Source organism: Coturnix japonica, chromosome 1 (genome assembly GCF_001577835.2).
Source record: "Coturnix japonica isolate 7356 chromosome 1, Coturnix japonica 2.1, whole genome shotgun sequence".
Lineage (NCBI taxonomy): Eukaryota > Metazoa > Chordata > Aves > Galliformes > Phasianidae > Coturnix > Coturnix japonica.
This window is the reverse complement of record NC_029516.1, coordinates 7,479,995-7,494,195: the sequence shown is the minus strand read 5'-3', so window position 1 is coordinate 7,494,195 and position 14,201 is coordinate 7,479,995. Positions and strand designations below refer to the sequence as shown.

The 14,201-nt window shown below is 37.7% G+C and overlaps 1 protein-coding gene across 1 annotated transcript in view; it reads right to left on the bottom strand.

Annotated features, from left to right (window-relative positions):
- SEMA3D (semaphorin 3D) overlaps nucleotides 1-14,201 on the bottom strand; it is a 137,908-nt gene that overhangs the window by 81,306 nt on the left and 42,401 nt on the right. Inside the window, 1 exon segment of the mRNA XM_015875912.2 lies at nucleotides 11,715-11,902. Within this exon segment, the coding sequence (XP_015731398.1) occupies nucleotides 11,715-11,829 (115 nt within the window). The 5' untranslated portion in view covers nucleotides 11,830-11,902.

The window sequence follows — 14,201 nt, the reverse complement described above, 5'->3', positions numbered from 1 at the left end:
CTCCAGTATGCTGCGAACACTCAGGAAATCTGGAAACATTTCATAGAGACTCAGAATGGTCTTTGTGGCCAGACATTTTTGTAATGACAGGCTATGACTAAATTGGAAGAAAAGGAACTCCTCAACCTGTTTCAAAACAACTACATCTAATGCAACCCTTGAAGCACCCTGAAATTAAATGCCACTTTTTAACTGCAAATAACTTGGACTAGATAAACAGCTGCACAAATAACTTGTAAAATGTTATTACTGCAGAGATTATTAAAAACTGTTTTGTGATTTCATGTTGTTGGTGAAAAGAAACGCGAAGGGCTGATTCATAACCTTCAAAGAGCCAAAAAAAATAATTGTTTTTGTTGTTTCTTTTTTTTTACAAAGCATAACTGAAAATGCATTTGAGTGAAACATTTTGTTTTGTGAAGAAGACCTAAGCCAGTGGATTAGCGCAGGGTTCTTTTTCTAAGTAGTTTATCTGTCTTGAAATACTGCCAAGGAAAGCAAACTCACTGTTGTTCCCAATGCAAAATTAAATCATCTTTTATTTTCTTCTTTTAAGCAATTGTGTAGACATAGAATAAGCACTACAAATATAACTCATTATAAATGACTGGCAAACATAAGAGCTTTGGTACTGTGTAGATAATTGTTGGCATCTCACCACACATACCTCTACAGAAGTAACACTGATGGGCTTAAAGGACAACCAATCTCCTCCCTAAGGGAAAAGCACACCATGCAAACAAACAGGCTCATCACCTCTGTTTCCTCAGTTTCAGTTGTAAGGGCTGAACTTATCACTGGTTTTTCCTTCCCCTCACACAGATTCTCAACCTAGCTGCCAGTATTTTGCATAAAGGGTAAATAATCTGAGTTACGTGACTAAAATCTACTTCTTCCACTTCAATCTTGTTTTTTGGTTCTATTGAAAGCATCCCAATGGTGAGAGAATATTTTTCTCTAAGAACATAAAATCTTTTTCCTTATATATACCAGAATACTTTTAGACGACTATTGAAATCAGAAGCCTGTTTTCTTCCTGACCTCATAGAAAAGGAATTGTTCATTTGACTGGAGACCAAGCACTACCCCTGTCTTTTAAAATCACTTTCCAGGAACCTGAGCATCAAGCATCTGAAAAAAAACTCTCTCATTTATGCTAAGGGAGCTGCCCATAGGTACACCTATTCCTATAGGCACTGTGAAAAACCCCTTCACAAGAGCCAGAGTAACAAATAAACTATAAATTCACTGATCCTGAGGGAAAAACAGCTTCAGTTGAATTCTGCTCCCCACTTGAATTCCAATTAGAATTTCAGTTTTTGCTGTGGTTAACCATTTCCAAGCCTCTTGCCCTCAGCCAATCAAATATGCAGAAAGTAGGAAATCAGTGACATGCTTCATGTGGAAACAATTGCACAGTTCTCAAATGATTTATCCAAAGAGTCCTCACTCACTGATTGTGAATCAGTTTTACCGTTCCAACCAGCTTGCCATCTCATGTCATATTATAAAACTTCTATCTACCTCTATGTGGCTAATTATATGACCTGTAATTAGAAAGGTATGAATCTTATGAATGATGTAGCTGAAAGGCAACATATATGGAGATTCGCCTACACTATGAGAAACACACATCACAAAAAAAAAAAAATAAATAAAAAATTATAGAATGTCTTGGGTTGGAAAGGACCCCAAGGATCATCAAGGTTGTTCTTGGTAGATATCTAGCATCAGAATCTTCATGGGAATTTGTGACTTGCGTTTACTTGTGTGGATGAACGCACCCCACCCTACAGCAGTAGATTCATTCTTTCCTTCTTGGGTGAAGATGTGTATTGCCCTTTGCAAGTATGTCCAGCTGTTAAAAATGTATCATAGTGATCATATTTAGCACTTTAAGACACAAGGCTCTTCCTTTGTGAAAGCATATTATGTAAAATTATATGCAGTGTTATCCACCCTTTCAAAACAAATAACTGTCATTATATTGCATTTACCTTCAGAAAAGCCCCTTTCATTTCAGACTTTATTTTCTTCAGAGTGGCACAAAAAAAGGCTAAAGTATTTTGAAGCACCCACAACTTCAGTTTTCACATAGCTACATCTTCAGAGAAACTTCTGAAAACAAGAAGTTCTCTGAAGATGCACGCAGACTCTTAGAGCTCATATGGCTGTGGGCTCATGAAAAAAACAGCAGGCTGTGCTGTTTCTCCCACCCATACTGCCCTATATCAGCTATACAGAACTTGAAGTGGGTTCAAATCTTTGCTCAGTTTTTGCTTTGTAGAATGAATGCCATCCTGAAGAGATTAAAGTAATGGATTTTGTTTCACGCTTCTAGCAAATGAGATTGCAGTGTGTTTTTTTTTTCCCCCAGGATTTGAAACTGCAGCTCATGTAAACCCAAGGTCTAATCAGCCATGAAGACTGGATTTGTCTCAGCTGGTCTGGCACTACAGATGGGTGCTGACAGCTCTGCTGGGGAGCCCAATTCCTTTTGCTCAGACCTGTGTTCTCAGGCTGCACATCTGATGCCAGGACTTGCTCCATTAGGCCTACATCTGTTGTGTATGAAAGCTGTTGGTTTATTAAAGGTCATGGATCCTAATAATCCATTTTTTCATCAAATCTATTTATCAGCTTCCTAATGAGAGAAATATTCATATCACAATAATAACGTAGCTGAGATGAGAGAACTTGAACTACAGAGGCATGAATAACTCAGTTGTAGTAAAAGTGTCAGATAGCATGAGACTGGAAGACATATAAATATTGATAGTAACAGGCTCAGGAGAGATAGAGATCAGAATGCGCTGTTCCTGAAAAAATGACAGTGCAAAGGAGAGCTTATGCCAATCTGGTTTACTTACTCTGTTTGTTACTTCATTGATGCCTCTGTTTTTAAGATTTAAAAGAAGAGCTAACAGGAAAAACAAAACAAAACAAAACAAAACCAACAGATTTTTTGCCTATTGTTGCTATCATTGGAACCAATTTGCAGTTTTCTTACTACTATTATACATACCAGTTGTAGCTAGTGCCTGTGAGCAACAGAGATCTTTATAGAAGCACTAAATAGCTGTATGTCCCACCTCCCCCCACCCTCTACATGCTCCATGCACATAGACATACACTCCACTTGCAGTCTCATAAGGATTTAGAGCCAGACCCTTGGTTTAACTGCTGGGACCTGCAATAGTTTTATCTGCTGAAGATCTAGCCCTGAGTGTATAGCAAGAAGACATGGGGGCTATTTTCTGAAGCCAAGCATTGGACCAGAGCCCTGAAAATCTGGATGGTCAGACTGTAAAGCCAAGTAAGATATAAAGTCCTAACTACTAACAGATCCTTGTCAAAGGAGCTGATGAGAGCTGGAGCCGATGCAAGAGAAAGGGCAGGTCCATGAGTCTGGGAGTGGATGAGAAGGGAAAGAAGTGCACATGTGCGTTTGGGGAGATAGAGTGGAGAGGGAGGCATTCCTCCTTCCAGAAGCAGCACAGCATTATTTTGGCTCAGCTGCCATGAAACCACTATCTGAGGGCCTATAACGTCTCTTAAGCACTGATGGTCCTTCAACGCCCTCTCCACAGTCCCTGAAGGACAAGCAATATTATACATCAGTGGCTTCATAAAGCTCTTCTGGTTCCTTTACTGGGCTGGGAAAGATCCAGTTGGATGAGGACACATAGCTGATACAGTCAATGATATGACTGGTGTGAAATGGTGAGCAGTACTGGGCAGGGCTGAGAGGAATGGTGTGAAATGTGCCTGCTCAGGAAGGGAGTGGAAGGGCAAGGACCTCTGTGAGCAGATTTACCTGCCAGTGGAATAGACACTTCCTCTGTTGGCAGCAAACCCACTTTTGGAGGTTCCTGCTTGCTTTCCCCACACATAATTGTTAGTTCCTGTCCCCACAGAGGGGTTCCCTATCTGACACAATCCAGAGATTTTTTATTTCTCTTTTCGCATATTTTGAATGAGGAAAGTGAACATTTGCAAATGACAGTTGGAGCATTAATATTTCAGCTTTTCCATCATGACATCTGGTTGATCTCACAACCTTGTTCTAAATTCCTGTAGGAGTGCAGTACAGAAATGCAATTATTGCTGGGAAGCACTGTTTAAGCCATGTAGTCATTATCTACGGTAAATACACAGGATGGACATATTTTAGAACAAATGTGGTTTAAATGTAGAAAATGATTATTTATTTTCAGGAAACTTAAAATATTTAGGAAAACATTTGATTTTTTTTTCCCCAATTTTCCAGATACATTTTATTTGATTAAAAAGCCAGTGTAGCACAGTAATTCAATTAGCTAATGCAGAGGTAGATGTTCAAAATAGTCTTGCACTGGCAGTATGAAAGGACCATTTCCAGCAGTGAAAATGAAAACATTTCACATGATAATAGTTTGGACTAGCATAATGCTCCATCATGGCAGAGTGAAATGTAATTATCATTTACTTTTTCCTGATATTGGCAGGAGTTAAGTTCTTATGAAACCATTAAAACAAGAGGTCACTGAATTTCTGCATTAATTCCCTTATTTATGCTGGAATTTTGCCTAGAAATCTCTATCAGATTCTGAGTCTCATGTACAGAAATGCAAGTAGACCCAGTATCTGTTTTACAGACTTCTTAGGCAACACCTAGACAGGACCACGCTAACCACAGATTACAGGGCAAAGGATGTCTGTTTGCACAGGCTAACGGTGTGCACTGTCCAATCGCTTCTGTCAGTTACTAGTACACAGGCAAAAGCCACTTAATATTGGAATGTTGGAAGGCTTATCTTTTTTTTGGGTATTATTTACAGTTATTTATCCTCCTTGGGGCACCAATGGATAGACAGATGTTATGTAGCATATTTAAAAAGATATCTTTTTCAAATAAATCCAGGTTGCATGGATGATGTTGTCTTCACAAAGATGCCAGATAAGCTGATCATAAAACTATGGTGTCTTCAGTAATATCTTAGTCACAAAACTATAGTACATCTCAGCATATTTTGCTGCAACAGCCAGGATTTAGATCACAAAGAAGAAAGCCTGGAAAAGGCACCTTCATTATTCACACACTTGTCTAAATGCCTCTCTTGACCACAGCTAGCCAATCCTTTTTCTCCTGATGCTCCAGTATGAAATAGGATTTTTTGTCTCTGTCTCTTTCTGCTGTCTCTTTGCATGCTTATTTATCTCCAAATGACTGACTTCATAACAGACGCCCCTTGCAACTTTCAGCCCTTCTTTGAGGAACATGTCTATATATGGAGCAGCTGAAATAGGGAGGGAGGAAAAGGAAATAGGATGTGACTCGAGAACCTGCTCTGCAGCCACAGATGTCCAACACTATACACAGTGACGTCAAGAGGATTATGCCCTCAAATTGCTGCACAGAAAGAGAACAAGGCTGGGATCTCCAGAACTACCCAGGATTAGTTTTGGTTTGAAACTGTCTCAATTAAATGGGCAATTATAGAAGTATTTTTGAAAGTACCCTCTTCAAAGTTGATGTCATTGATCACGTACCTTTCCCACATTATTCTTCTTGTGAACCAATTTTTGGTGTTGTCTCATTCTACTTTTTACAGGACAATAATCACTGTTTCGAAACACTTATTCTTTGGGTTTTTGCTCATCTTCTGAGATCTGAGTGAACATTAAGCAGAACAGTTTGGTATTTTGCGAACACAGTTCTTTTTTCATCCAATTTGGGGCCTTTTGTGATCATGAAAAAAGAAAACTGCTGTGAGCTACAGGCTGTTTACACTGTTAAGAGGTTGATACGGGTCAGTTCTCTAAGGTTATTCTTAGTTCAACTGCTATGTAAACTGTTGATGTCACTGACTGGAGGCTGCTCTCCAGGACATTATATATGTGATAATTATATGACAGAAAATGCAACATATAGTTGGATCTGACCTCCAAGTCCACTTGTTTAAAAAGAGAAAAAAATGTAAGAAAGTTGCTGGCATTCCTGTTACTAAAACATCATAAACCCCCTTAAGTTTATACTTAGTCTACAGTATATACATCCTAGCTCAGATGGACAGCAACACCCATCTGCCTTCATCCCTAGGGACACTTGCAGCATCAGTGCATACTACCTCTAGAAAGCATTTCTGAGACTAAACTGGAAAACTCTATTTCATGTCCTGAAAATCACCTAATGGTATAGGATCTCAACACTCACATACAGATCTTTACTCCACAAAGTAATCTCACATATTTTTTTTTCCGTATGAATAATAAAGATTCAAAAATGATTTTACTATCAAACAAAAGAAATGATCCAAAAAAACAACACTTCCTCTCTGAACAGATTTTCTTTGATAATCATGGGTATTCAAAATTACAGCAGCTGATATTAGCAGAAAAGCATGTTTTTACTGATCTTTTTTCCTCTTCTTGTAGACCAAGCGCAGCTGTAGAAGTGCAAGCTAATTTCTAGGCTTTTTTATAAATCATCACTTTATCATGTTCCAGTCATTCATAACGATGCAACACCCACTTTGTGATAGCAGGATTATCTACATTGTTGCAAACAGTTTAAATGAGGATCTCAAAGCTATACAACTGAAACTATATTTTACACATATAATTAAACAATGCATGTCATGGAAGCAAGCCAGCTTTACTGAAACAGAACAAACTAACTGCCCTGATGCAACAGTTAAGCAATCCTTTAGTTCTAAACTAAAGCATATTTAGAGCAAAAATAAATTAGAAAACAGGATGCTTGACATTGTAATGTAATATGTCCTATGGATTTGTTTTATAAAATTAAGGAAATGCACTAATCCAGTCAAATTTTCAAAAGAATTCCTGGCACAAAAATGTAATCTTCTGCTTTCTTTTTCACCATGTCACAAGAATGTATCACTCTTAGGGGGAAGAAAAACACATACATGAAACACTGCATGAAGCTAAACATTTCTCAAAAGTGGCTAATTTCCACTGAGACTGTTGATTTAGCACTGTCATCCTTAAGCTGAGGATGCAGAATTTCATGTCCTTAGTTTACCTAGTTAAGATGAAAAAGGCAAGCCAGGTATATTTAATCCTTTTCACTTCTGTGGCAAACTCCTTGCCATGAATTTAGTGGGGCTGCGACAGCATCTAAATGCTTCTTCATTTTGAAGAAGTCAGATCAGAATGATGTTCCTGTGCAATAGATTTAAATTGCGGCTATCTCTATTTTAAGTGTCAAGTAAATTCTGATTCAAAAGCCAAAGTTTGCATTTATTCTTGCCTTTTTCTGCTTGCTGTGTCACAGCGTAGGATCTTGGACTCCTGATCACCCAAATCAGCACTGGTCACGGCTTGCTCCTGCTGCATGGCCATATTTCCTCTGCACAGGAATGATTTGTGTTCACATATATAACTATGGATGTGTCAGTGGTGACAGAGTACAAATCTGGGCTGAGGCGTGCCCCATAAACAAGGAAGCAAGGACAATACTTCCGTAATATAAATGTATTCCTTCAGCATCCAGACTACTGTTAAAAGATCCATGAAAAAGGAAAGAAAACAACAAAACAAAAACCCACATTTAAATAAAGCAAACTCATAGGTTTAAATTTGGGACTAGGAGTCTGGATTTATATTGGAAAATTTTAGGGAGATCAAAAATTGAAAGTGCTTGAAAAATTGTTTTCAGTTCTTCCTAGAAAGTAAAGCCCAGAAATACAGTTATAACAAAAACTTTGTAAAACTATCTGACAATGAATTGGCAAAGCCCATTTCCTAAAGACATACTGTCTACACAAAATGAATTAAACACATTTGTATGCATGAATTATGATGCAGGTTCCTTTTAACCTAAGTAACAGAAATGACGCCTTTCTATGAATTAGATTTGCAATTTTTTTCACTTCTTGGAATGAGGATGTTAAATGAGGTAGTAGACAGCAAGAATGTGCTACTTAGGGGAGCTGAAATCCATTTCCATGTTTGAGGAGTTCTGCAGTTTGGGTTATAGGTTAATTCCAGGTAGATCAGAATGAATGATAAATACGCACCTATACTTTGACAGTGACTATAGTGTAATACAAACACTATTAAAATATAGAGCATTACTAAAAGATCAGGTTCTAGTAGTAATCCTCTACTGTATTCCTCTATTGGTAGATAATTTATTTACCTTGCTGTACTTTTACAGATATTACAATTAAAATACCTCATATCCTTGTGAAAAATAGCTAGGAGAAATTAACTGATTGAGGCCTATGTACTGGGAGCACCCTAGAAGTATCATGAAAGCAGTAATAATTTCCAGAGTAGGAATACCATGCACCAATCTCTAATAGCTACTGTCTAGGCTGAGAAGATAAAAAGCATTGTTGGACTAATGAATCAGGGAAAAATTGGGAATATAGGATAAGGAATGTAATTAAGCATTGTGGTGTGTTACATCAAAACAAGCTATTAAAAGAGTTGCAAAATGACCTTAGTCCATGCTTATCATTTTATGGATGTCTGATATTTTAAACATGTAACTTTAGAGCTGGAGCAAAGAATGAAGGAAATTCACCATACAGTATCATGTTGATACTCATGATTCACTGAAATATCTGCACCTTAACTTTCCCAGCAGAGACTTCAATGCCTTAAGCTACTTCTCAGAAGACAAAAACTCATAACTGCCATGCCAGCAAGCCCTAAAGTTTTAATTACCATCTGAACACAGAGGTCTTGTGACACACAGAGGATTACTGGAGAGCCTTTGTGGTTCTATAAACTTTTTCAGCTACTCCACCCTTCTTCCTCCTCTATCCGCCCCCAACTTCTCACTCAGTTTTCTCTTTCTCTGTGTTACTTTAATACAGCTCCTTCTTTTTTTCCCCTGTTTTCCTGCCCCTTACCCCTTTATTCTCAGAACTCACCCCTTGGCATGCTCCTCCTTCTCTTTACTGTCAGGGCATGGGAAGGAGCAGTTTCCTAGCCCACAGCTGAAATGTGATTTTCTCCTCTTCAGTAGCTACAGCTATGAGATGAAGCAACTGCAGAGGAAAGTCCTATTCATTTCCAGCCCTAGTAAATACTTGGCCATTCTGCGAAGATAGAGCTATGCCATCCCATAAACACATTGCCTTTGGAAGAGGATAAAAGTTTCTCTTGGAAGACAATACTTTCAGCAGTGCAGTGTACACGAATGTGTGTTTAGGTCTTCAGCACTGCCTGATGTGGCCAAGTTTTGTCAGTTTTCCATACGGACGGAAAAGGCCTGCATATCATCCTCCTCAAGATACTCAAACTCCAAAGAAAGGAGATGCCAGGACTTGTCAGTGACATGACTCTAACTATTTTATGGGAATTGGCAAGACAGTTCATTTCTCCTACACCTTATTCTCAGAAACCTTGGAATTATTTTGGTGAGAATGCTTGGGGGGAGCTGGGGGGGAAATAGAATAGCAAGCTTAGTTTTGACAACTATATTAAATAGTCAGAACATCTGACAAACAGCTGTCATCAACCAAAACTTAATTTAGTTATAACACAAAACCACACTACTTACAATGAAAAGTCCATCATCCACTGACAAGAACAAATGAAGAATTTCAGAACATAGTGGTTATTTGAACAGACTTATAAGCAACCTAATATCATCTGCAGTTTAAATATGCCTGATCCACACATCTTCTGAAGTGGGGACCACAGTACTGAACTCTTAATACCGTGGCTTAGAAAGACATGCAGTGTTTCTGGAAACAAAACTTGATGTCCTGTAAAAAAAACAGGAATGATGCATTTAACTGTCCTGGGTGGAGTAATATTTTCCTTCAGAATGAGCGGCAACTCTGTGTTTTCCTTTACTTCTCTCTCTCTTTAATCCATACATTATCCAGAAGTACAATATCAAGTAGATAAAACAAATCTTTTAAGACTCTTCCTCTCATTTTTAATTTAACACTTCCAAGTGTGAAGAAAACAGTCATTTTTATTTTTTTTTTCTTGTTCCTTGTGGAAAAATACACCCTTCCTCCTAAAAAAAGCAATGATAAAATCTGGTAATTCTCTCTCCTTTGGCTTTTCAGTTACTCTGCAGCTTTCCAAATTAAGATTTATGTGCCGGTTTGTATCTGTTGGTTTCTTTCCCCCTACAGGGATATAGGTGGATACGTTTGGATAGGAAACTGTAACCCTCAGGCCAAACTGAAAGGTTTATAAAGTTGCTAATAAAAGTTTGGGTCAGGGCCTAAGTATCAATCATCCGTTCATTGTCTTTTTGAACAAGCTGAGGCATTTTTGCAGCCACTCCCAGCAGGTCTCTGCCACTATTTTAAAGTAAAATTTCAGGTTGTATTTTTAATTTTTAATTTTTTTATTTTTTTTTTCCCCTGTGTTGAACTCAATAATTTTTCTCTCCCGCTCTCCTTACCTGCCAAATGCATCCATCAGGATTTTGCCAAAGGCTATCTGCTTTTGAAGTCAAGAGGAATTCACTAATCATAAGTGTCAACTTCACAATAAATGCCATTGCCTTATAGTATATGCTGCTATTGGGAATCATCTCAAAAAGGCCTAGCTGTTAAAAGTCTGGCTATATGTTAAGGGCTTTTTAACTGCTAACATTCATAACTCATGTCAGGTCTTTCTCTATTCATTGGCTTAAGTGAGTGTAACTGTTTCCTGAATTTATAAAAATGTTGTCAAGATCTCTTGATCTCTCCTCCTCCATCTCTCTCTCAAAAACAAATTCAAACACAGATATGCCCAGTGTAATTCTATTCATAGTGGTATACACATCTAACAAAAGAGAAGCTTGTAAATAAATACTATTTCATTATGCTTACTCAGTAAATACTTCAGAGCATTAGAGCTCGTGATAAGCATATCATAACCACTGATGAAGGCTTTACAGCCTCCTGTATGGTCAGACTATCCCAAATGTGATACCACAAGGCATACAAAGATCTATGTTTGAAAAACTGAGAACAGAATGAGCTCCCATAAGGTCAGGGTGCTGACATAGCTGAAAAATGGCTGTCTGGAGAGCATTTGCATTAGCTGAAGAATATCAATATAAAAGTGATAAATCTCCATGTCTTTCAAAAGCTGTGGAAATGTACTATACAATCAAAGCAACAAGCAAACTCCTTTCTGTAAGAATACGACCATTAAGGATTTTTCTTTAAATATGGGGATTAAGCCCCTTAATCTTCTCAATATTCTAAACAAGCAATATAGATAAGATTAAGAAATTCTTCAGAAAAACAAGTGTCTGTGATCCAAAGAGGTTAAAAGACAGAAAACACTTAATGAGTTTCACATACTCTTTGAAAAATAGAGAAAAAATGATTACAGGTTATGTGCCACTTGGAACATTTGAGGTACTTTCCCTGATGCACTTGAAAGTCCTTTCCAACCTTGTGATTCTATGATTCTATGATTCCCCAAGTCCCACCTCATCCCCACATGGGATGCCAATGGGTCTCATCCTGTTTCAAGTAGCATTAGAAGCCTACACTTAGACAATGACTCTCTCATAGTTAATGCACAGTATACTAATATCCTAATGAGCAAACTAAAATGGTTACAATTTATTCATCCTTAAAGCTTTTGCTATGTATTTCTGGTAACTGAGACAAATGTGTTTCATTTGCCCAGTTAGTAACAGTAATAAACCGCTGGCAACATCACATAAAAACAAAAGTGGTGGAATCAGGAAAAAAAATAAATAAATAAATAAAAAATGCTGAAAAGTTTACCTTTATAGGAAAGTTTGAGTCTTGGGATATTTTGTTTTGATGTTCCAGTGACGGGAAGGAACAGCATTGCTAAAGATAACAGGCTGCAGGCATTCGGTACTTGGGAAGCTCTCATTCTGCTCTCTTCTTACACGCTTTTTGCACAATGGAGAAATATCTCCCCACTCGTCAAACAATCCAAGTTTAATCTGGAAGCAAAAATAAAACATCTGTACATCTTTTTCATGATCATATAAATAATATTTCTGAAAACAAGCCAGACCTAACTGGCTTAAGTATCTCATTTAACACATTTGCTACAAAAGTTTATTGTTTTATTTTTCACTAGTATAAATCAAAGTCTGTTTCATTCATATCACACTTGCTTTAAGGTTGGGAAAATATGTACAATTTTCAAAGGACAATGTCTAACATAGCTACAGTCTAAGCAAATAGCAAATTAATTACCAGTGAAAAGAATATTCACCATTCAAATAGGATTATGCATCTTGTTAGTTTATACAGCTCCATTGGATATCTTGCTGTTTTATACCTCACTCTATCTCAGTATAACAGCTATTGTGTGTTTATCCTATGGCTAGAATAAGCTGTTGTGTCACAGACACCAAGAGAGAACAAACTGAGTTAACAGTGAGGACATACCCATCATAAATTTTCACAAATAAACTACAAAAATTGGATAGAGCAAGCAGTGGTGTTTAGTTTTAAGAGAGAAAAAAGTCAATGCAACTGATAAACTTAAACACGCTTTTCAGTACAGCATTTTCAGCAGAATAACTGCCTCAATTCACCCACAAAATGTCCTATAAACTTTAATGAGTAGTTCATGCTGAGGTCAACAGGCTGATATGGGACTGTGTTAATACAGTGTGCAGCTAAGCCAGCTTTGCAACACTTTTCACTTAATAATAGTCATTCATATTCCATAAATCTTAAAGTGTTTTACAAAATAAAGCAATTATCACTGTCCTTATTTTCCCTAGACAAGACTGCAACTATAAAACTGTAACAAACCTGTTTCCTACAGGTCACACAGCCACCTCAGTAGCTGCACGGAAAGTAGCAACAGTTCTTCTGGAGTTGTTTTTTTTTTTTGGTACCTGATTGTGGGGGATCCCTTTTTGCCCAACAAATCAATTTTTCTCCTATGGAATTATGAAGGAAATGACATCTTGATTTCTCAAGGCAGAAGTTAGTGGTTAATAAATCACAGAGGTCAGAACATGAAAATATTTGTGAGGGCAGATTCCTCCTCCTGCAAGTGCACAATACCAGAAGTCAGCGGAAGACATCCAGTGAAATTACATGTCAGTGTTTGAATGATGCTGTAAATCAAAGTATAAGGAAATGCTAGTAATAAGATTAATGACTCGTGATTTTTCATCAGAATTATATTCTGAAAGGTACCAAAGCCTTTTGCACAGACATAAGTAGAAAGACTCCTTGTGAGCATGTGAGGGACCCAGCACAGCTCAGCCTTCCCAAGTAACCTCAAATATCGTGTACTTCATCTAGCTGCAGCACTGCAGAGCCCCTCTATGATGCAGAGGCATCCAGAATCAATTCAGTACCATATGAGGCAGGTAGTACCTCCTTTCTTGCACAAGGGGACCGGAAAGAAGACTCTTATAGTTCTCTCTGCCAAGGGAAACCTCTCACAGATGAAGCTGGGGCTTTCTGAGATTCCAGCACTTCTTCCAATGCAGGAAGAAAGGGTGTGATGGGGAAAGAGAGGGGGGAATGGAGTTGAAAAATGCCTGAAGCGTCCTTCCTACGCAGAACATTAAGCCTCTTTTTTCTCAATCCATTCCTCAACATTTGCATTCTGTGTCAGAATGCAATACTTTTGGCTAAGTGCCACCACACATTCAGGAGATGACACAAAAAGAAAGCAAAACAAGTCTGAAATATCTCTATTTTTTATCTTTCTATTCTTTTTACTATACTATAGGTTCCTGAAAGATGATAGACCTTACTTCTTACATGCTGGTACACTTGATTGTGGTGGGACCAAAAACAACACTAACATTTGCAGGGTTGTATGTGAAAAGGGGAAAAAGAGGGAAAAGAAGGAGAATAGGAAGGGAAAGGGTTGTATTAAGACAAGACACACAAATCCCATTCATCTTCTGTGGGATGACAGAGACAAACCACACTTCAAAAATAAGCAATTAACAGGGAGTCGATCTCACTGCAGGTATGCTGAGATGTTGTGGCTTGGGGGTCTGGGTGTCAACCAAGTGGAATCTCAACAGAGAATCTGGGGCTCATTTTTTCAAGGTGAAGTACAATGAAGAATAAGAAAATAATAATAATAATAATAATAAAATTTTAAAAAATGCCATTGGTAGATAAAAGTTGTGTATTGTTTATATTGTTTAATTGGAGACTGGTGATCAGCATAGCATTTGGACTTTTGGTCATAAGGAAATTCACTTTTTCATGCAGTGTTCTGCTAATGAAAACCTTTTTTTTTTTTTTCTTTTT